The sequence below is a fragment of the Plectropomus leopardus genome, chromosome 24, assembly GCF_008729295.1.
Source record: "Plectropomus leopardus isolate mb chromosome 24, YSFRI_Pleo_2.0, whole genome shotgun sequence".
Taxonomy (NCBI): domain Eukaryota; kingdom Metazoa; phylum Chordata; class Actinopteri; order Perciformes; family Serranidae; genus Plectropomus; species Plectropomus leopardus.
In genome coordinates, this window is record NC_056486.1 from 7,227,139 (window position 1) to 7,250,457 (window position 23,319).

The following is a 23,319-nucleotide window of genomic DNA, read 5'->3' on the forward strand; positions in this document are numbered from 1 at the left end:
GTTGCATAGCTCAATGCTCTTTACATGGAGATCACAGCAAAATCATCATACAGACCCTCTGTCCTGCAGGGGATCCGAACTGGCTGACGGTCGCCACTGGCGTCGTCGACTGCTACTACAACGTGACCGACCTGCCACCAGGCGGCGCCTTTCGGTTCCGCGTCGCCTGTGTGAACAGGGCAGGACAGGGACCACACAGCAACAGCTCCGCTCCAGTCAGCCTGGACTCAACAGGTAGTGTGTATGGACGCAAAGTGTAAATTATTGAGAGAGAGTTAACTCTTTGAAAACAAACCAAACTGGTTTGATTTCGTTAAAAAAACATGATAAGAAGCCAATGAGCAACATGAGAAGATATGACCCAAAAATGAGCAAGAAATCAGTAAAAATGAAATAAATAAAATAAAAATTCCTGGAAAAAAAGAATAGTTAAAAAAGGAAATGACTTTTCAATATACTGTATAATAATGTAATTATGGTTATAATTACATTTTCTGAATCTACTGATTTCTTGCAGTCTGCAGGACATTCCTTGCCAAGTTGCTCATTGCATTTTTTTCCAGTGCTTTCTAAAGAAATTAATTTGCTCAGCTTTTAGAGAGTTAAATATAATGCAGCATGTAAGTGCTGTACTGGAAAGAGATAACAGTTTACACTGGTGTGTTTTTTGAATGTATTTATTCTGTTGTCACAGGTGGAGGAGCCTCACCTGCTGTGGCCGTTGTAAAAACAGTTCCCGCTCCTCCTGTTGTCACCTCCTCAGTGACCGTGCCTTCTCTCAAACCAGTCCAGAAAAGCGCTCCCAGGATAACTGCCTCCACCATCACCTCCACCTCTCCTCCACCCTCAGCATCTACACCTTTGGTCACTCCCACCCCTCTGCCCTCTCTGCCTTCCAGCACGGTCGCAACCACGGAGAACGCCCCAAAATCAACCTCCTCTCTTCCCTCCTCCCCCACAGTCAAACCACCTCCACCTTTTGTCCTCCCGAAACCCCAGAGTCCAATCAACATTGTGTCGCCCATGACTCAGAGCCCACCAGTGTCACCACCACCCCCTCTTGTCACCCCGCCATCAACGCCAACCAAACCAACAGTGGCGTCTGTGCCCACGTACGTCCCCACCACCACCGTCACTGCTCGGGTGACTCCGACAGCTGTCTCCTTCTCCCCACAAGTGCTCCAGGCCTCCAGCCTGAGCCCCATAGGTGATGGGGCCAGTACCCCCACCAGAAGCGCACCAACAGGACGCACTACGCCCTCCACGGCTCTACGACAGGGGGTGCCACAGAAACCATACACTTTCCTGGATGAAAAAGCAAGGTGAAACACACACTGATATTTCAGTGAAAAATAGTGGCTAAAAATAATTAGAAACATCATGTTTAAGGCTTTTGTAAGATAATCATTTTTGGTTATTTTTTTGGCCTGTACTGCAATATGATGTAGCTGATGGGGCTCGTGCAGCAACGTCCTTTTAAAATGCTTTTCTATTTATGTGAAGAGGTACGAAAATAATTCTAAGTAAAATCAGGACATTTTATCTAAGTATTAAAATTAGAAACACTCAGTGCAGAACATTTTTAATTAATCTAATAAATAAAAATAATCAGAATTACTCAATTAAAAAAAGTAGCAAGTCATTATATTTAAGGAAGCTGGAACCACTTTTTTTTTTCGGTCAATCATTTGACTACAAGCAGTACTTGAAAATGTGTCTGTAGATCACTTTCTGCATGAGGCCCATTAACTAGTTAATTCTTAACTGGTTATTTTTTGTTTTAGATTTGAACCATTTGTTCTCTAAAGGAGGATTTTACTAAAGACGTCCAGTGTTGCCAGTCTGTAAAACCTGCAGTAAAGCCTGCACAAAGCAGACTCCAGGAGCTGTTGAAGTTAATTAATTCTGCTTTTTATGCACTGCTTTACGACCTGATGGTCTAATTGCACTTTCAAATTTCCACTATGCTGAAACTACTATTTTGGGGACATTTGCTCATATTTTTTTTAAATTTTTTGGTTAAATTCAACTTATGATAAATATCAGTATAAAATTTAGGCTTTTTGGGGCTCCAGTTTGAAAATATTTGCCTCCTAACAACCATATAAAACCTTCGGTGGTTGTTGATATCCTTCATGATGATAAAGAGCAAGAGTGATATATATGTCATAATGATATGGTTGTTTAAGAAAGAAACATTTCCTAAACAGACAAGACAACATATTGAACCGTCTTGATAAGATTGATCTTTTTTTTTTTCAGGGGTCGTTTTGGAGTCATCCGAGAGTGCCGTGAGAACACGACGGGCAAAATCTACATGGCCAAGATAATCTCCTACAACCAGGAGAACAAGCAGGAAGTCCTGAAGGAGTACGAGATCCTGAAATCCCTGCACAACGAAAAGGTCATGGCTCTGCACGAAGCCTACGTCACGCCGCGCTACCTGGTGCTGGTGGCTGAGTACTGCACGGGCAAAGAGCTGCTGTTCAGCCTCATCGACAGGTAGGAGGGTGGACGTGTCAGCTCATACTGAGAGACACAAACTCAGACAGACATACACAGCAGGGGACAGAGAGGAGACCTTTATCTTCTTAGAGGCAGTTTGCTCGGTGGGTTGAGCAACAATAATTTAAATGAAGACTGATTGTCCTTTAGATCAACTTTTCCTTTGATAGTGAAACCAAGTTTTACTTTAGCTGCTTTAAGTCAGTGGTTCAGTAATACTTTACTGATGTTATGATTGTTAATTATTTAAAGTGGATATGTTTTATTTATCTATATTTATTTGTATGATAATAATTGCAAATATAAAGGCAGACTGAATTCATGATTCAAGATATTGATTTGTTACTTGGGTTATACAAGTATAATTGTGTGAAGTAGTTTTTGCTGGGAGGCTCCACAACAAACAAAATAACAAAAAATAGAAAATATAAAAAATATTAGAAAATATAATAAAATAACAGAGTATAAGAAGTAATAAAAAAAATCAAATATTTTTAATGGAAACATTTAAGGCAAAAAAAAAAAAAAAACATTTAAAAAATAAAAAAAGCAGAATATTGTATTCTGTTCTGCAATTCCCTAGGGAAATTTAAACACATTAATTTGGTTTTCAACAATATATTATGTTGACGAAACGGTGGGATAAAGTTGGACACACGTGATATTTTTTATTCATATCACTGTAAATTATATCATCTAATTAATTTTTGTGTTTATTTTTATTTATTGTGTGTTTGTACATGAATATATCAAATTGCTGTTTTTTATTTAGCATTTATTTATTCAGTGAAAGTTGCCAACAGTGTCGTACTCATACATTTTCAGTCAGAGGATTTGACGTAATGAAAATGTTTTTTTTTTCCTCCTCTTGACAGGTTTCGTTACTCCGAGGATGACGTGGTGGGTTACCTGGTCCAGATCCTCCAGGGAGTCGAATACCTTCACAACCGCCGCGTCCTCCACCTGGACCTCAAGCCTGACAACATCATGGTGACCAACCTCAACGCAGTCAAGATTGTGGACTTTGGAAGTGCTCAGCACTTCAACCCTCTCATCCTCAAACGCCAGGACTCAGGAGCAGGAACTCTGGAGTACATGGGTAAGGACAACAACATCTACTGACATAACATTGTCCCTAAATCCAAAATTTAAAGCAAACTTTCTACTATTTCTGCAAAAAGAAGACTGTTTCTAAATTTTCATCATCTTCACAAATGTGTTCCAAGCTCCTGAGATGGTAAAAGGTGAAGTTGTCGGTCCTCCTGCGGATATTTGGACTGTTGGCGTTGTCGCCCACATTATGTAAGTGAAACGTCCCTTTGGAATTTCCTTCAATATATTTCATGACATCACATAAATAATATTTCCCTTTCTCATGAATGTGATATCTTATGAATTCCTCAAAGGAATATCTTTAAATTTGGTACAAACTTCCTCTTGGACTAATCACTGAACTGATTAGTTTTTAGTGTTCAGAGGTCAGGAGTCAAGGTCAGTGTGACTGTCCCATTCTTGTAGACGCGATATCTCAGGAACACCGTGAAGGATTTTTTTTTTTTACAACCATTAATCAATCATTAATTCAATTAGAAACAGCAATGAACTTATAAATACAAACACACACATAAACATTCATAAAAACAAGACTTTGTGATTAAGTAAAGCACTAAAAAACTGGAGTACGTATTAAAAGCAGAAACTGAGGAAATGCTTCCATAAGTGCGGAAACACCAGAGGCAGACCAGGACATAAGGATGAACCGATCGGAATTTAGTGGTCAAAGGTCATGGCCATGTTTTTGACCATAACACAAGAACTCATATGGTAATTATGACCATTTTCACGCAAGTGTCTAATAGGATAAAATGATGAAGCCATGATATTTTATATCCAAAAAACTAATCTTGGGTGTCCATCTTGTCTTGATGATGGATGTGAAGCGTCCATGTTTTCACAGACACAGATGTAAACTGTAGCTGAAACTTGAGTGGTTTGCAGAGGCATACAACAGTGAAGCGCTAATTCTTGTTCTATGTTTAAAACCAGGCTTAGTGGTCGACTTCCCTTCGAAGATAAAGACCCTCAACAAGTCGAATCCAAAATCCTGATGGCTAAGTTTGACCCGACGAAACTGTACCCAAATGTGTCCCAAAGTGCCTCCGCCTTTCTCAAGAAGATGTTGAGCAGTTACCCCTGGTGAGTGCCCCAAAAACTGGTGTTGTGACTGTCAGTAAAATTAATTCTTTACAGTCACTTGCATAGGTAGAAAGGTGTTCTTTATGCATATCCAGGAAATGAATGAATGTCCAAACAGTGTTGTATAATTTATTGCAGAATCATGATCGTTGATGACTTTGTGGTGTGATGTGATGTGAATTTGAAGTGATCCAATTTACCTTTACTGCTTATTTGCTTTGTGGTAATTACCCCTCCATCGTGACTTTAAATACCTTTGTCTACCACATAATGTGACGTCACAGACTGTAAGACCTACACTACCATCTAGTGGCCAAATATTGTAGTCTTCACATACCAAACTAAACTACTGCATATAACAATATAAAATATACACACATGCTAATCGAGTCCTGCAACTGGATTTTACACTTCCTGAGAGGGTGCGGCTATAAGCCGACATTAATGATAACCTAGATATTTAAAAATGAAATATTGATATCATGTTGCTAATAAATACATGATAATATTGTGTAAATAATCCAGAACTTATAAATAATAAATAATTTCCATTTGGTTATTGTTACAGACTTTCCCTCCATCTACCTACATTTGTATTCTGACAATAATTTGTTCACCAAAAAAGACAAAATGCACAATAAACATAATATAATAAACATCTCCATATTTTCTACAGACATGGCAATAATATTGTTATGTTGGTGTCTCTTGACCATGTAAATTCTGATATCATGCCAGCCCAAATATCCGGTAATAGCAAATATAAAATGTAATGTTATGTGTATTTCCAGGGCGCGTCCGACTACACGAGACTGCTTCACACAAGCCTGGCTGCAGGACTCCTACCTTATGAAGCTGAGGAGACAGACTCTCACCTTCACCTCCAGCCGACTCAAAGAGTTCCTGGTGGAACAACAATGCCGCCGCACAGAGGCCGCCACCAAGCACAAGGTGCTGCTGCGCACCTACCAGAGCTCACCCCAGTCCCATGTGCCCGGGACTGCGCCGCATGTTCCCAGCCCGAAGTGACATGACGGTGAAAAGGCAGCACCACACATAAGTTGGATCTGCCACAAAACACCTCTGTGAACCAGCGCTGCATGAAAAAACGTCAGCCTGCCTAACGGGCACAGGTTACGGCACAGGGGACGGGCAGACAGCTGGATATAGCTTAAATATCCAAAGAAAAGACAGGAGTCCAGGTGTTGTTTTGGGAGACTTTAACATTCAATGCTAGGCGATGAAACAAAAACACAAAGGGAAGAAGAAGCAGATAGTCGTTACGTGTGCATGAGGTTGATGAACTGCTCTGAAGCTGTTAATCCACTGAAAGGACACGGGATGTTCTTTGGTTTTCTTTGATTGATTGCACAATTTCTGTGAATTCTGAAATTGCACATTAATATTTGGTTTAGATTTCCATCTCCACTCTGCACGATCAGCCTGGAACATTATTAGCGTTTCTACTACGCAACCTTGTTTTTGTCACTGAACTTAGTAGTAAGCAACTCATGTGAATGTACCATGATTTAAGCTGCTAATTTTATTTTATTTTATTATTTTTTTTGCATTTCATTTTAAAAATCAAAACCAAAAATATTCTTTTTTTTCTTTTATTGAAATCGTTTACTTTTTTCATGTTAATTTATTTGCATGTGCGTGCGCGCGCGAAGGCATTTTTGTTTCACTTTTTGGGTTAGCATCGAGGCAAAAAAATTAAACATAAAAATAAGGAGTGTCTTTGTGATTGGTGTTAAGATTCACACGGTAAAAATTTTAGGGTGAGCTAGGAATTTTTGGTACTTCTTGTTCTGTGGTTCAAACTGTAATAAACTATGAAAAGCAGTCCGTGATGTAGATAACATTTTACTCTGAAAAGTCATACACTGGTAAATTGCTGTGGTTTCTCAGTATTACCCATCGGTCGGTCAGGTTGCTTCAATCATGATCTCCCAGTCAGTGCCTAAATCGGATTAACATCCAAAATCTTGTAAATGTGTCTCCATTGGTACTAATTCACAATTGATGAATTATTTGAACAAAGCAAAAATTTGACTGCAATATTTCAACTTTACACAGATGCATATAGATTCTTACACCCATGCAGACATTTCTACATGCACACGCACACACACACACACACAGCATATACAGCAGTCCTTGTAATAATAGAACGTCTTGTGTATTGCTCTATCACAGTGTTCCTTTTTGTATGACTTTGGACGGTTGAAGATTTGTAAATGTACTAATTTGCGGTGTTTATATGTGGAAAAAGTTGAAGATGTTTTTATGAGATAGTATGTAATAAACTATTGATACAATTGGGAAAATTAACTTGACTTGTTTTCAGTTGCTTCCAAAAAATGCATTTATACAAGACAGCACTGTACAACCAACCAGCTGATATGTAGTAGTGTGCTCAGGCTTTTTTAAACATTTTTTTAATTTATATAATTAATAAAATAAACAATATAATATAATGTTATATAATACATTTTTGGGGTGAGATAAAAAAAATTGACAAAGGCAAGGTGTTTACACAAAACCTTTCATTTACAAACATACCTTAATCTTTTAATCTTTTTTTAAAAATGTATTTATCTAAAAAATAGCATTGATTAGCCCAAAGCACAATATATACTTAACTATATAAAATGTAATATAATATAAAACTGCATGTGTAGACACTGCTTTTTAAGTTTATTTTGACTGGCATACTCTTTAACTTTGTAATGTTTTTTGCAAATATTTTGTCTTTGTCATGTTTCATAATATAATATAATATAATATAATATAATATAATATAATATAATATAATATTCTGTTTTTTGAAAGACGGGAAAAATGTACACTACAGACAGAGACGACACTTGTGCGACGCTCCCTGGCTTCAGGCGGTTTCAAGGGGGCCCAAACTGGGCGTTTCTTCGCTACTACTTTTGCAAAAAGTTTTGCTGTTGGGCAAGTTTTCACCTATATTAGTCATTTCACAACAACTAAAGCAGGTAGAGACAGAAGTATAGACAATTTTTTTCGGCAATAAGTTGCAAACACGGTGAAAACAGTGTCATGTCAACGGTTGTGTCGCTAAAATAGCCGCTAGCTGAAGATAAGTTTGTTTTGCTGCCTTAAAGTTAGCTTGTTTGTTTATTACGTGTCGATTGTTTTGCATTTAAACGTTATGATTGCATAGTCAAGCACTTTCCCGGAAGCGAAAACTAAACTATCCATTGTAACGTGTGTAAAGTATGTTTTTATGCAGTTTATTTGCATGCAGTAAGTTCGGAGTGGCTAGCGTATTAGCTTAGCTAACTAGCTAAGTTTTGAGTAACTTTGTTTCGGGCTACTTTAAGGGATCGTCGTCAAACTTGCAGGCACGAGGGGAGGTAGTGGTGTGCGCGGCCATTCCCTCGCTGCGCCACTTTAAGTGAAATGGGAAGCCTTGAAACCTCCATGTTTGTATCTTGAAATTGCGAGCGGAGTTGAGCACCATATTGAATCAAAGTTGCCATCTCCTTGACAAATGTGTTGTAAGTTTCAGACGTCAAACTTTAGCAGGTATCTGAGCGGACAACAGTGTAAGAAGTGTAATGGACTTGGTTTAGGCGACTACTTGTTGCGATGTTCCCCGGGACGCTTCGTTTTCCTTCATGTTAACTTGGTTTAATGCACCGAGTCAGCGAACAATCTCTAACTTTAAAGTGTGAGGTCAGCACTCTGGACCAGACCTGGATGTGATGGACAATCCGTCCTCAATAATCACCCAAGTCAGCCGGGATGAAGAGGGAAACAAAGCCGCAGGAGAGAGGGGTAAGTGGCTTTATGTTTTGTCCCGCTGGTGTTCATGTCAAAAAAAAAGTTTTGCAGCTCAGTGAGTCAGAGTTCATGATCCCTAACTCAGAAACCGCACAGTAATCTGCATTATTGCAACAACTTCAAAACTACTATCAATAGCTTTCTGAGGAAAGTGGACTGAAAACAAGCTACAGCACTAAAGCTGTCACTGTTTGTCACTTATGCATAGATTATGGCTGCGGCCCTTTGGCCTGTGATGAAAGTGAAGGAAGTGACGTAGCAATGCTTGATTAAAATATTATTATTTTAACTAAAGCATATAAATGTAAAACAGTCTCCACACAACCTTTTGTTTTACTAAAAAAAAAAAAAAAAAAATTAATAATATAAGAAATTAAGCCAGATTAAATGACATAAGAACGACGTGGAAAAATAATACGAAATAAAATCAATGATAATAAATAAAACATACATTAGTGAAGATGAAAAGCATAACAGATTTAACAAAGCATATTAAAAAATTACAATATTGGCTTCAGTTTGATGGTTAATGAATAATTAATGAACATCAATTGCTTTTCATACCAAGAATGTGTTTGATTTCCATATATCAGAATCAGAAATACTTAATTTATCGCCAGGGTGAAATTGTGATTCATTACAGGCACTTTGATGTAAAGCATAGAGTTATTAAGATATGTTTAAAAAACTGTCATTTGAACAATGTGTATTATGTTTCAATTTTACACAAGTATGTAAAAATAAAAGTGAAAGTCGTGTGATATGCTGAGTACGTCAAGTGTATAAAATAGAAATAGAAATTTAAAAAAGAAATGTTTTATGCTACTATATACAATACTGTATGGCCTCATAAGAACAAGATTGTTTTTTTTTAAAAGGGCATGATTTGTTAGACTGGTGTTGGTGTTTATACTCTTATATCTCCTTTATCTCGCTGTCAGGGCTGGCTGTGCTTTTTTTTTTTTGGCTTACAATGCTCTTGTGTTTCCCTCTTAACGTCACACCTGTGAAATAATGATTTCCTCGATGTAACTCTAACTTTATCAGTTCTGTGGTCACTGGCAGACAATTGTGGCACCGCCACTGTACACAAACCAATGAGATGCCACAGAGTGTAAACGCAGGTTACTGAATAATCAGATGACCTTTCAGTCATCATCCACAAGAAACTGCTGCTGCCTGCTAAAGGCCAGCGTGTAGTGTCACGTGCATAATGACAAATTATATGTAATGAGACTTAAATTGAGTCTGGAGTTAGGACTTATTTTTGCACAAAAATAAAGCAGATAGATGTCAAGCAGCAGCCTTCATGTACATGTGTAGTAGCCTTATCTCTTACATAACCTTGTCTCCACACTTTGAGAACACGCTTGCTCACTGTGTAACAGAGCCGCTGTCTCAAACAACATGTTTACATTGTCCCACGTTAAGAGACATTATGATAACAGGAGCTTGTAAGGTTCATAAAATCAAAAGAGAGCTTTTAGTTTCAGTTTCTGTGCAGTTTCAGATTGTGTTTCGTGGATCTTTAGAGTTTTGTTTTGGTAGTTCTGCACACAAAGACACTCTCTTCTTTTACTTTCAATTTTATGAAATCATTAAGATGTTGTCTTAATGGGTGTCAAAGCATGAAATAAAACTGCCAGCTCTGGTGTTGAGCTTTTGATAGTATTATAAATAAATCAAACTCAAGTAAGTCTGTCTTATCATGCTCGACCATCTGTAATGTAGTAAAGGTTTCTCACTTTCAGCACTGAGCAAGGTGTTCCCTGACATGCTGACACTGTACGACTTTGCTATAAGTAAGCACTGTAAAAATCATAGGTGTGTGAATTTTGGGATGGATGCAGGGGACACATCCTTGTCAATATTTAGAGTGTGTGCATTTGTCACCAAAAGAAAGTATTATCTGTTTTATTCAGTGAGATAAAGTTCAGTTTTAAAGATGAAGTTCCTCACTAGACTTCAAAAATAGCCACGTGGAGTCTCAATACAATTTTGTCACACAAAATATATCAATAGTATATAACCATAATAAATTGTATTGTATTGTATGACTTTTTTTCCCACAGCTATACTAAAAATGGGGTCAAAGGTCAGAAAAGGTGGGAAAAACCCTGGGCTAGTGATTGCTACTGTTAGGAGACAGCTACTGTTTATAGGCTGATAAACTGCTGGAGTCCTGCTTTTTTTTTGCGATCTGTACATTTGTTTTTATATTATTCATGTGTCATTAGAATGATAAGTAATTGATAGATAAAATGCAAAATAAACTCTTAACAGTCAGTAGACAAATCCAGCTTTTGCTTTGTCATTTCCCACTCATCTATAACAAGTCGGCACTATTCTGTTTGCTGTCAGCTCAGTTCATCATTTACCACTAATTATAGTGCTGTAGCTCCAGAAGTCGGCCTCAGACCATGCTGGCACTCGCTCGTACATCAGATTGTCAGTCAAACAGGCGGATCTCATTAGACATCAGATACGACTGTCACATCTATGAAACTGCTCCTTATCTAAACACTTTTCCTACTTTGATAAAGTGTTTCTGTAAAACTTGAAAGTCTTTTAACTTGAAAGGTTGATAACTGTGACTTCACTAACCAATCTAATAACTTTCATTGGTCTGTTTTATTGGCGTTTTACTATCACATGAAAGTCAGTTTTCTGATTCAAAGACTTAAAACCTTTAAAAAACATGGTAGTTGAATTCTTGTCACTGATTATTGCATATTTAAAAAGATTGGAAGTAGGGCTGCACAAACCTATTTTTTTCTTTAAGAATTCAATGATAAAAGAGATTAAGCAAAATAAAATGACACAAGAATGACATGGAAAAATAATATGAAATAAAAACAATTTAAAAAACAACAACATATAAATAGATATATATTTGTGCAGAAGAAAAGCACAACAACAAAGCATATACAATAATCTCAAAAAGTATATGCAATTTTGGCTTCAGTCCCAACTGGCAGCTTAGTCAGCATTTTTTTTTTTAATTTTAGAGATCATAGCAGCAACAGATACTTTTTTAAGAGTGGGAGTGTCGGTTACAGGGAGGCTTCAAAATAGATCCTGGGCTGATAAAAAGTTGTGATAAAGCAAAGCGTTGTGCCATAGAGCACGTGGAGTTTGAATATTCCACACCTCAGTCATGTAGTGATAAAGCAGCATCTGAATTATTCATTTTTGGTAAGATATGTGACAGGAGATAACATGTTGAGGTAGGAAGTAGCTTTTGGTCCAGGTAGACCTGCATTGAATCTTTTGGTATTTGATAATTTGACAAATTTGAGTTCAGCTCAAGCCCATGCATGCTTTTCCCTACATTATAATATCAGTAATATCAGTTAATATCAGTAAAAACGAAAGGGAGCTTTAGAAATGTTTTTGCCCTGAGCAGACTTCAGAGACTTTACATCGTCTTTATACATCAGACGATTGTTTCATCTTCGTTAGAAGCCAGATGTGATGGAGGGCTGTTAAAAACCACAACTTAAAATACTGCATAATTAGATACTACTTCTGAAATAACAGTGTATATATGACACTTTTATTCATTGCATTACAATTTATAGGCTGTGTAAATGTTTTCTTTGCAGCACTTGAACATTATGATCTTTTTTAAAATGTTTGTCTTTAGGAGAAGAGAATTAAAATCAGCAGTTTGAAGAGATTTGACACCCTTAAACTTACAGTAATACTGAAGAAGGGCACATTGCTTTCACTGTAAAGCATGTTGTAGTTTTGAGTTATACATTTCATTGTGGCCTGGGTGTAAGTATTAGAAACATCACAACAAATGGCAAAAGAAGAGAAAATTTGAAAACGATCATAGAAAGTTTGATAAATACATGTTTCCTCTTACCTGTATTGCTGTTTATCAGTCTACATGTTTTTGTGTGAGTTACAGAGTGTTGGAGATATTGGCCGTAGAGACACTGCATGGCACTCTGCTTGTAATGCGCAAATAATCAAAAAATAAAAACACATTTGAAAAACTCAACAGCAATGTCACTTTCCAGAAACCATGACCCAGTTACTCAAGATCATCCACAGACCTTGAAGTGAGCAGTTTGATAGAGGAACTATTTTCTTTGTACCGCACTACACCTGCCAACCGTATCACAGAAGGACGTGATGAACGAGACCCGCGTGCTCATGACAGCAGAAGATGTAAACATTAATGGCGTCCTCTTTGACTAAGCTGTAACGTTAGCCAACTCAGTGGTTCTAGGTGAGCTAGAAGTAGCACGCGTCCTTCATTATTTCTGGAAAGAGAAATTTCTGCAGAGTCTGTGAAAGTTTTTTGTTTTTTTTTAGCTTTAAGCACTAAAAGCAGAGTGCCATCTAGTTCCATTATATTGGAGAGAAGGCCGACATCTCTACAGCAGATGCAGCTCACACCAAAACAATCTAGACTTATAAATAACACTACAGAAAAAATATGTAGTTTTGAGTTTGGGGGTGAACTGTCAATTTAAAAAATGGTCAAACCTTATGTGAATGTTTTCCAAAATGCTTCTGAAAAAGATAACCCTCTGGAAATTCTTAGATTTGAAAATGCAAAAACTTAACTGATTAAATTGATTGAAATTTTTTGGCAGTTTAATTATCATTACAATTTTTTTTTTCCAAGAAAAGATTCAAGATATTGTTTGTTTACTGTTTCTAAAATGTGAGGATTTTCTGCCTCATATATCGTCAAATAATTAGTAATTTAATTTTTTTTTAAAAATACAAACAATAATTGCAGTCCTAAAACATGGAGACAAATCACTCCTCCAACCTATTTGTTAGCAAAATGTGGATATTTTTGTGGATTTTTTTAATGCATGCTTTACTGTGCATGTAATCTGCATTTAAAACCTAATTTTAGCATGAAATGAATGCAGGTTTAGGGAACAGTCAAAGGTTATTGTCTTTGCCAACTGCCTGCAGTATGTCCCTTTCCCTCTGTAAATGAGCTCCTTTTTTTATCATTTTCATAATGCCCCTTTTTATGAATTACTGCATGCCCTGTGTTTCCTGGTCAGCACCCATCTTAGTCATCTTTTCTGGCTGAAAGGCAAGCGATAAAAAACATGCAGCTAACGGAGACTGGAGGGAGCAAATAAGGACACGGGACTGAACACTGGACACAAGGGAGGAAGTGAGGACACGAGGGAGGAAAAACCAAGATTACCTTTTCTTATTCGAGACTGCACTTCTCTATAACAATTAGTGACAGAAAATCAGCAATAAAATGTCTGTTTGAATTGAAAATTGCACAAAAATGGAAGATAACACGTAAAAAAGAAAAAAGAATGAATTGAGAGCCTGCCTATTATAAACCTGATTTGCCGTGAAACCGACTCCATATGAGGAACTACATGGATGTTAGTATCATAAGCGTACTCCTGCTACACTAAAACATGATGGCATGTAGCTTCCTCCACTGATACCCGTCTGTTTCCTCTTCCTGTTTTGGCCTGAGCGCGGCAGAGGCCAGCGGAGGGTCAGACGGGGCTTGAATCCACAAATGGAGTAGGAGGGAATGGCAGAGAGGGAATGAAAGAGGCGAGAGAGATGCACAACAGAGGTTTGTGTGTTGGTAACACAGTCACGTCCGGACACACAGAGAAAGGGAGTATGGTGCAGAAAAAGAGCGAAACAAAGTCTAATGTGAGACAGAAAAGTATGGAGGGGTGTTAATCTGAGCTTTATGAGACGAGGAAATGAAGTGATTGGGGTTGTTGCTTGACGGACATTAGTGAGAGCAGGAATAATCTGAGAATGGATCAAAAAAACTGTTTTAAAGTTATATAATAAAGCCTGAAATGCTCAATACCGCCTTAAAATTCCTTGGTCACTTATCTCGGTCAGCCAGTCTGCCTGCTGACCTTTTGAGACAGCGTCATTAAGATGAAGTCATGAATGAATGACAAAAATAACTCAGTGACAGATAAAATTGAAAAGAAAAAAATCCCAAATTAGACTGAAGAGCTCATTTTTGGATTATTCATCTTTGCCTGTTACCTCACTTGCATTCCTAAAAAACCTCCTTTTTTGTGTTATACCCGTTGAACTTTTTTTTCTTTTAAAATTCGCAGTCTGATATGTTTTTACAGTACATGAATAAAAAGCACATGTAAACAGAAGTTACATGGTTAAATCTGCAAAACAAAACACTGTCAGGAATGAGCTTTATACCCGTTGAACCGTGCAGGTGCACAGTTCCTCCTCTGTCATACCGCAGTGATTGACAGAGATAAGGGTGTGAGACTGAAACCTCATTCACCGCCTGCCAAGTTTGTCTGGTTAATCATCTGTTTGGCAGGAATCAGCTGGAGACATTTTTATGTTGTTTAAAAAAAGCGGCCACAGGCTGAAAAATCTGTCTTATGACGGGCTTAACATCAAACTACTTTTTTAAGGGATTCCTCTGCTACACAGTAATTGTCACTGTTAGATTTAAAAAATCCCGAGTTTTAATCGAGCTGTGATGCACTCCGGTGATCATGAATTTTTTGGTGTAAGGCGATTTTCTTGGCTTCTTGATATTCCAGTTAAAAACATTAAAACATTGAAAGCAGGCAATGAGCAATTTTTAAAAAATGACCAAAAAAGCAAGAAATGATGAAGGTAAGAAAAGGTAAAAGAAAATAACCTGAAGTTAGCCAAACAAAAATAAAAATAAAAGTAAAACAGGAAAGGACCTGAAAAGTGCTAAAATAAAAATATAAATTTAAAAAAAAATTTATATATAGTTTTTAGGAATTTTTCCTTAGTTATCTGAACATTTTTCGACTGATTCCCTCTCTCTGTCTTTAGCTAATTTTAGGTTATTTTCTTGTCACCTTTTACACATTTTTTTTTTCAGTTTCATGCAAAGTTGCTTATTACCTTTTTTCCCATGTCTTTAAATGAAATCACAGAAATGTTCTCAATATTTCAAAGGTTTAAATGCTTGGGAAGGCACAAGAAAACTAATGACGATCCAGGTTTCAAAGGGTTAAAGAAAAACATGTTTGATACCGTCACATTTTTTTTATCTTGGCTCATGCAAATACTGGAGTTCAATGACCTGAACATCAACAACCAATAGCTGCGCTCTCTCCAACACCAAACAGGAAGCAGCAGACCAGGTAGACGGTAAACATGGAGGGTCTCCGGGGAGGTGCAAGAACATGAACAAGTCTGGGATCCCTTGAAATGTGAAAAAAGGAGGAAGAACTAGTGGAGTAAACAAGACTCTGTTTAGTTCGGTGTGTATCTGATCCACCAACCTGCACTTATTTTAGTGAGAAATGTCTCATTCCCTCGGTCTCCTCCAAATTAAAGTGTGCAGAAAAGCAACAGAGGCTGGTAGTGAGTTGAAGGGACAAATACAAAATGTTAAGTTTGTACACAAATACAGTTTATCCTTATGGATTATATTGATGCCAAACTGACAAGAATACTGTCGTCATATGACGCCTTTTATCATGTGTTTCTAGAGTTGTGTGTTTTTTCGGACACGTGAGGAATTATTAATGTGTCATATTTCTGAAAGGGAGTTTGGCATAATATTTTCCACCAGAAGCAGGATGTGAAATGATGACCAAAGGAGTCTATTTGTAGATCTTGCAAAGACTGATCCTGCAGGATCTACAGTCTTTGCAAAAGCTTGCAGTGTGTGACAAAATAACTCACATTGTCTTTAGCTGTGAGAGGGTGTCAAGGTTTGCTTTTATAAAAGTCATTTCAAAGTCTTCCAGTGTATGGCAGGCATTACTCGTTCATCACCACCTCCATATATACGTATACTGTAGCTGCAGTATTGCTTGAGTTAGTTGTGTTTAAGCTGCTTTTTAAGGTGTGAGTGGTTATCTTTTTCAAACTGTGCTGTGAAGAAAGGAAATAATCACCACCCACTTTGGCATAAAAGCTTGAGTAGAGCATGTTGTTGCTTGATTTACACGGATTATAATGAACCAAAAGTAAACATTTTTTTGAGTGGTTTAGCTGAAGAGTTGTCAGTGTACTCGTATTTTTCTTTTTTTAGTATTTTATTGTTTGCTGTTAATGTTTAACTTTATTTGGTTGTAAATTGGTATTAAAAGATAGACTATTTTTCATTACAGTGCAATGTGCATCATTATTCCTGTTTTAATGGCTACGTTGTGTGCAAATAAGACTTATTTTAAAAAGGCATACCTTGCTTAACAAATAGGAAGAGAGGATAAAAACAAACATAAAAGCCAAGGACATATAGTGCTGAATGAATTGTGCTAAAATCTGACATCAGTGTTTATGAATTCTCATATCTGCCCTGTTCTCGTGACGTGCTCATGATGTCTTTATAATGCTGTTAAAGTGCTGAAAGTTCATTGGTGGGCGTCCAGGCTGTTTGCTGCTGACATCAGAGAGTTACGCAAGAACCCTTGGCAGAAACGTGTGTCTCCAGGAGGGTTTGTGCACATGACAAAAGTATGAGGAAAGCTGCTGAATGTTCTTTTTTTTTACTGTTTTCGGACATTCTGTGACAAGATGGGGTCATCAGTTAAATGGCATTGTGTGAGAATTAAGCTTAAAATACAGATATTACAGCTTCATTTTTCTCTTTTAAAAATGTTTAAGTTTTGGTCCTAAGGTGTTGCTGAGGTGCGGGGTTACTGGTCTTTGAAAACAAATGAAACAAACTGTTATTTAATTGAAATATAGTAGGGCATAAACCTTGGATTATCTGCTTATTCTTTTTTAAATAATTGATTACTTGTTTCGTCTATAAAACACTACAAATTTTGGGAAAAAAAGCTCATTAAACTTTTCCAAAATCCAAAGTGACATCCTCAAATCTTATATTTTGTCTGACCAACAGTTCCAAGTTTTATTATTACACAGTTAAATATTCAGTTAACAATGAAAAAAGCACAAAATATTCAGCAAATAGTCCTGTTGAATAGGCCTCAACCACAGGATGCTGTTGTCAGACAACAATTAGTCAATTAATCAATGAATTTGAAAATGCATCCTCGTAGTGATCCTTGTAGTGACTGCCTAGAATCACAGGTGTGAAAGAATGTAGCTTGTTTGTCAAATATGTGAGGTATTCATAAAGACATTACAGATTGAGGACCTCTTCTTCCTTTTGCAGGTTCTTCTCCCTCTGCATCCACAAAGAAACCGAGGAGCGGAGGCCTCTTCTCCAGCCTCTTCTGCTGCCTGTGTCGAGACCAGCCCGAACCCCCACCGGTCAACAACAACGCCCCTCTGCTGGTCGAGGAGAACGGCACCGTCTCCAAGGTGTGTTTACCTTCGTCTCGCTGGTTGCATTTTTGTCCTGTTTTGACAGCAGTGGAAAGATAAAATCTGCGTTAAAGCAGATTTCAACTGCATTTGAGGTCTGATTTCTTCTCTGCCTTTATCTGTTGTTGCTTATGTATTTTCTTATCGCTGCATTTTGCAGTGCCCAGGTTCAAATCTCATTTTGTTTTATGTTGTTTTAGATCCAGGTGAAGCCACTGCTGCCTCCAGTGAAGTCGAAAGACTCTGGAAAGATCTGTGTGGTTATAGATCTGGATGAGACGTTAGTTCACAGCTCTTTCAAGGTGAAGAAAAATATTTTTACAGACAGCTATGTGCACCAGCATTGCAATTGTGTGTTTTTTGTTTTTTTTAAAGGGGACCTGTTATGCTCATTTTTTTGGTTCATACTTGTATTTTGGATTTCAACTTACATGTTTACATGCCTTTATGTTCTAAAAACTCTTTTGACTGTGCTAGAGCACATGTATTCACTCTCTGTCTCCCAAAAAACCCCAGTTTGCTCTGACAGATCGGGGTTTTCTGGGTCTTCATAGGAACAGAACGTTACAAGCATGAGTCGTAAAACCCAGAAAGAAGTTTTGCACCTCTGATTCCCTTGTCTCAAAGACAGTAGGTTACTTATAGCGATTTCCACGTGTCTACGACAGTTTGAAGATTTTAAAAAAGGCGATTGCCAACAAGTGGTTATTTTTTCCTTACTTATCAAAATAAGACTTCAGGGTGCCATCATGCTGAAAACAGGTTTACATGTGACTGCAGTGGAGTTCGTTCATAGCTTAACTTCAGCTTTTTACTTCTGGCAATTTCATTAACAGTTCAAAAAGCATAAGAGTGTGTTCATTTGTGAAGATTACCTTGCTGAACAAACATGCAAGTATCATAAACTGCAGTTTGCCAGAGAGCTTATTTTCTGCAATAATCTTGTATTCAGTGGAAACATCAAGGGTACCAGGGCAATGCCAACTTCTGGCCTGCAAAAAAACGTCATCCCTGCAGCACTATATGACTGTTACAGAGAATAGCGGCACTTTCCAACATGAAAAGTTACAAAAAAACACAACTGGGAATATGATCTGAAATCAGGGGGATAGTAACAACATCAACAACCAAGATAACGCGTCTCCCCAAAATAATCATGCAGCTATATGTAGTAGTGTATGTAATATAATCACTTGCAGTGGCATGCTGATGTCATTTTGTGTCAAAAACAGTAAAAAGGTTGAAAACTGAGTAGCCAGAATGGTCTGAAGTCTTGCTCACAGCGATTACTTTTACATAAATCTACCTCATTATTTGAAACTTTGGCCAAGTTTAATATGGGCATCCAACATTGTAACATCATATTTATGACAGAAAATAAGAAAAAGCATGAAAGGTCTCCTTCAATTCCCCAGATCATGCAGGAACTCTAAAATATGCACAAAAATGCTGCAAAGTACATAGTTTTCCCCTGTGCTCACGTTACATCATGATGGCGTTATGTTAAATAGTAATAAAAACACCGTACGGTTCTGCGGTTCCACATGGGGTTGTTGTTGGCTCTGACGGTGACATTTCTGTCATCGCTGGCAAATGCCAAAACCAATTGAGCTGCTTCTCAAACCCAAATAAATACAGTCGCTCCTCCATATACACACACTGCAGACTGTTTGTTTCTACCTGCATTTCTCTTGCAGTAATACCACATTCATATTTAATATGGTAAGAGACCAATTCTGTGTGTTGTAAAACAAGCCTGCAGCGTCGACTTTCCTGGTAGTAAACAGACTCCCTTGTGACTTGATGTTGTCGTTGAGCCATGCCTGCAGTGGAAAAACTTCAATCTACTGCTTTGTTTATGCCGAAATATCCTTTTTTTTCTCATCACAACAGCCTGTGAACAATGCAGATTTCATCATTCCTGTGGAAATAGATGGAACAGTACACCAGGTAAAGTCGGCATGACGCTTCCACTCAAAAACTCAGCACAAATGTTCATATTGTAACTTTTTGTCATCTGCGGCCCTCTGACGTGACCATGCCTCACTGTGCTTGTGGTTGTGTGATAGCAGGGCTCTGAAGTTTTAAATTACTGAGTGTAGTACGTGCTGTCGGCGTTTAAGGGATTTGACGGTGGCTTCTTGGATGACATACCCTGGGTCTGGGCCTGATTCAAGTAATCCAGGATAGGTTTGTTCAGACAAGCACAGCCTATTCCGGATGACTTGGTTCAGGAACGCTACCCTCAGCCACCAAAACCACAAAAAGAAGAAAAAATGGAGGAACTTCAAGGATTTTACTTTTGGAGCCAAATGCTTCTCTGTCTGTAATCTATATGAGTATCTTTATATTTAGTTTCCTATGCATGTCTTGAATGCCTGAGATTGTAATGTACTAGCACAAATGGTACAGTAAATCTTCAAATTGTCAAGTCACCACTTGCACCAAAAGATAGCATTATAGTTCCTGAGGCAGTGAGGGTTTGTAGAAACATGTTTTATTTAGAAATGCTAGCTGTCTAGAAAGCTGGTTTTAAAATTCCTGTTTTTTCCAGGTGTATGTCCTGAAGCGGCCGCATGTCGATGAGTTCCTGAAGAGAATGGGAGAGCTGTTTGAGTGCGTCCTGTTCACTGCCAGTTTAGCCAAGGTGGGAAACCACTGCACTGCAGCCAGCTGCTGCTCAGTATAAATTAAATCAGAATAACCTGAATAATGCAAACCAATTTTCTCAGATTTTGAAGGTTTAAATACTTGTAAAGGTGTCTGAACAAATCACAAGAAAAGTGCTGTTAATCCAGATTTCAAAGTGTTAAGGACCTCCTCTAATCCATCTGTTTCATTTTTTTGTGGTATCATTACAGTATGCAGACCCCGTCTCTGACCTCCTTGACAAGTGGGGTGCTTTCCGCTCCCGTCTGTTTCGAGAGTCATGTGTCTTCCACCGAGGTAATTACGTCAAGGACCTGAGTCGCCTGGGGCGTGACCTAAACAAGGTCATCATCGTGGACAACTCCCCTGCCTCCTACATTTTCCACCCCGACAACGCAGTGAGTAGAACACACGTACCTGAGTCATGACAGTGATGTCAAGCCAGTATCTTGAACAAAGATAACAGTGAAGGATAAACATGTCAGGAGGTGGGTTTCCATTACAGAAACTTAAGCAATTTTTTCAAAATGTTCATTAAAAAACAATTGCAAGATGACTGCGTCTCCATTTAAAAATGTCATGGGACTTCTCCTCTTGTGATAACATTCCAAAAAACATGGCGGTGGATGTTCTAAACATCAGCAAATTTATTTCGATTGCAGCCACCGCACTAGCTGTCATTATTTCCAATTCAAGGCAATGTAGGCTACGATTTTACAGAGGAACTGTGGATTCAAAACTTGAGATATGTGATGCAATAACACCTCTTGTAGCTCCTGCTGCATCATGAGGGAGTCACTTCCTACCAACAAGCACATAGCCATAGCATCATGTGACCTATAAAAACTTTTTTGCCATAAATAGGATTTTTTTCCAAATTGACATGTTTTCACAAGGCATATTTTATATTCGCAATTTCAATTTGCGCAATTTTAGGGTTAATGGAAACCCGCCTAGTGGTGTGGTTGCTGATTATCTGCGCTGTCATCCAGGTGCCTGTGGCCTCGTGGTTTGACGACATGTCCGACACCGAGCTGCTGGACCTTATCCCATTCTTCGAGAGGCTGAGCAAAGTGGATAACATCTACACAGTCCTCAAGCACCAAGGGACCGCAAGCTAACAGTGTTCGACTCCTCATCTCAGCCCTGAACAAAAACGGCGTACAGAAAGGAAAACACCCACACCAGCGAGGCTCCAGCTCCAGCTTCATTGCCAACCAGATTGCGTCACGGCTGACCGAGCCTTCATCCTCCCAGGATCAAACCAAGATCACCTTTGGGAGTCTTCTATGACTTTAAAGGCGTCTTCACTGCCACCTCCTGGTCAAACAGAAATATCCCGGAAATATGTAACTTTATCCCTATCAGCCTCCATGAACCAGCGGATGTGAGTGAATGCATGAACGAATGGATGTTTAAGGACATTTCTGCGGTGTCACTGACCTTGCAGTAGAGTTAAAGCAGAAGTCTGTAGCCATGCATCCTCTGGACACAGACTGGGTACTGGACTTCTCATATATTCTGCAGCAGATGCAGGAATTGGTAAGCAGGAATTGAGCGGAAAGGAATTTCCGGAAACGTGCAAATAAACTTGATCAGTCTCGTCATTGAAAGAGCAGATGGTGTAAACGTACTGTAGATGTCTTTTAAACACCCTAATTTTGTCACACTATTTGTCAAAAGCACGTGATCCTCAGATTCCATTTTAGAGGTTTTAGAGAGATGCGATCAGGTATTTTTGAATAATCGTCACAGTGTTATGGATGATCAAAAAGAGTTAAATTCACTAAATAGAAAATGATTGGACAGCACTTTACAAGTATAGTCTCTATAGTACAGTCCTCCCTTTCACTGCAGTGTAGAAATTGATTTTTAGCACATTTTTTGTACTAAAAACTTTAAAAAAAACAAAACAAAATAGCATTGCATAATAAAGGGGATCTTTTTAATTTCTTGGTATTTACTTTTAGTATCAAAATTGGTGCAAAAAATGCCATTTTGCAATAGAATATGTACAACAAAAATACTTTAAAAATGAAAATTAGTATATAACAAAAAAAGAGCCCAAATAAACAAGCAAGACACTAACACGAACATCAAACCATCTGCACGACAGTGAAAGAGCAGCTGCTATGTTTATCAGAGGCAGATTTTCAGAGGTGGTTTAAAGATTATTTGGACAGCCAAAATGCAACGCACCTGTGTATCAGTAGATGTCGTGAACAGTTGACCCTAGAGACAAGAGGACCAGCGTTGACTTCTCTGATGGGTTTTTGTTGTAAAACCACACACAAAACTTGAATTTCTCACAGCATTTTCAGACTGTATTTGAATGGTAAGCGAAAGTTGTATGATGCAAAAAAAAATAAGGTTACAGTTTGGCAGATTGGCTCTCATAAGCTTCTTTTTTTTTCATAAGCGGTACACATGGGCTGGAAACTCTTTCAGGACTTTGTATTAAAATGTGTGTCGAGAGGGGAGCTGCCATGCCAACTTTAGGACAAGTGAGATGCTGAGCCTGCCGGGGGAGCAGACACACCTTTGAAAACAAAAAGTAGTTTAACCTATTGAAACCTGAGCAAATTGGCCTAATTTCTTTTAAAAACATGGGAAAACGGCATGATATTAGTAGTAAGTTACAAAACAATTACATGAAAATTAGAACAACCAAATGTTCCTCATGTTTCTGAAGAAGAAATCAAACCAATATGCTCAAGGTTCCACGGTCAAAATACTTACAAAAGGTGCGTAAATGCAGCACAAGAAGGGTGCTGTTGGTCCAGGCTTTAAATGGTTAATTCAGTCCAGATTTAAAGGAGAAATCCACCCTGAAACACAGCAAATAAACATTTCTTGGCATAGGTGTAGATTTCTGGGATA

General features: G+C 38.1%; 2 protein-coding genes across 2 annotated transcripts in view; both read left to right on the forward strand.

Annotated features, from left to right (window-relative positions):
* The window catches only part of spega (striated muscle enriched protein kinase a), an 85,970-nt gene extending 80,102 nt beyond the window's left edge, over positions 1–5,868 (forward strand). The window contains 7 exon segments of the mRNA XM_042512895.1: positions 70–234; positions 695–1,322; positions 2,263–2,502; positions 3,381–3,604; positions 3,732–3,807; positions 4,552–4,701; positions 5,493–5,868. Of these exon segments, the coding sequence (XP_042368829.1) occupies positions 70–234; positions 695–1,322; positions 2,263–2,502; positions 3,381–3,604; positions 3,732–3,807; positions 4,552–4,701; positions 5,493–5,730 (1,721 nt within the window). The 3' untranslated portion in view covers positions 5,731–5,868.
* Positions 5,869–7,649: 1,781 nt separating this feature from the next.
* LOC121962963 (carboxy-terminal domain RNA polymerase II polypeptide A small phosphatase 1-like) lies at positions 7,650–22,380 on the forward strand. Its single transcript, XM_042513311.1, has 7 exons — positions 7,650–8,511; positions 17,639–17,787; positions 17,991–18,092; positions 19,684–19,740; positions 20,345–20,437; positions 20,652–20,837; positions 21,432–22,380. Exons 1-7 carry the CDS (start codon positions 8,439–8,441, stop codon positions 21,558–21,560), a joined length of 789 nt encoding a protein of 262 aa, XP_042369245.1. The 5' UTR covers positions 7,650–8,438; the 3' UTR covers positions 21,561–22,380.
* Positions 22,381–23,319: the final 939 nt, after the last annotated feature.

Bases quoted from the DNA above. Each gene is read 5' to 3' on its own strand.
- LOC121962963 (XM_042513311.1), top strand. From the start codon at position 8,439: ATGGACAATCCGTCCTCAATAATCACCCAAGTCAGCCGGGATGAAGAG. The intron at 18,093-19,683 runs GTGAAGAAAAAT...TCATCACAACAG, and splicing joins TAGTTCACAGCTCTTTCAAG to CCTGTGAACAATGCAGATTT. The intron at 19,741-20,344 runs GTAAAGTCGGCA...TGTTTTTTCCAG, and splicing joins TAGATGGAACAGTACACCAG to GTGTATGTCCTGAAGCGGCC.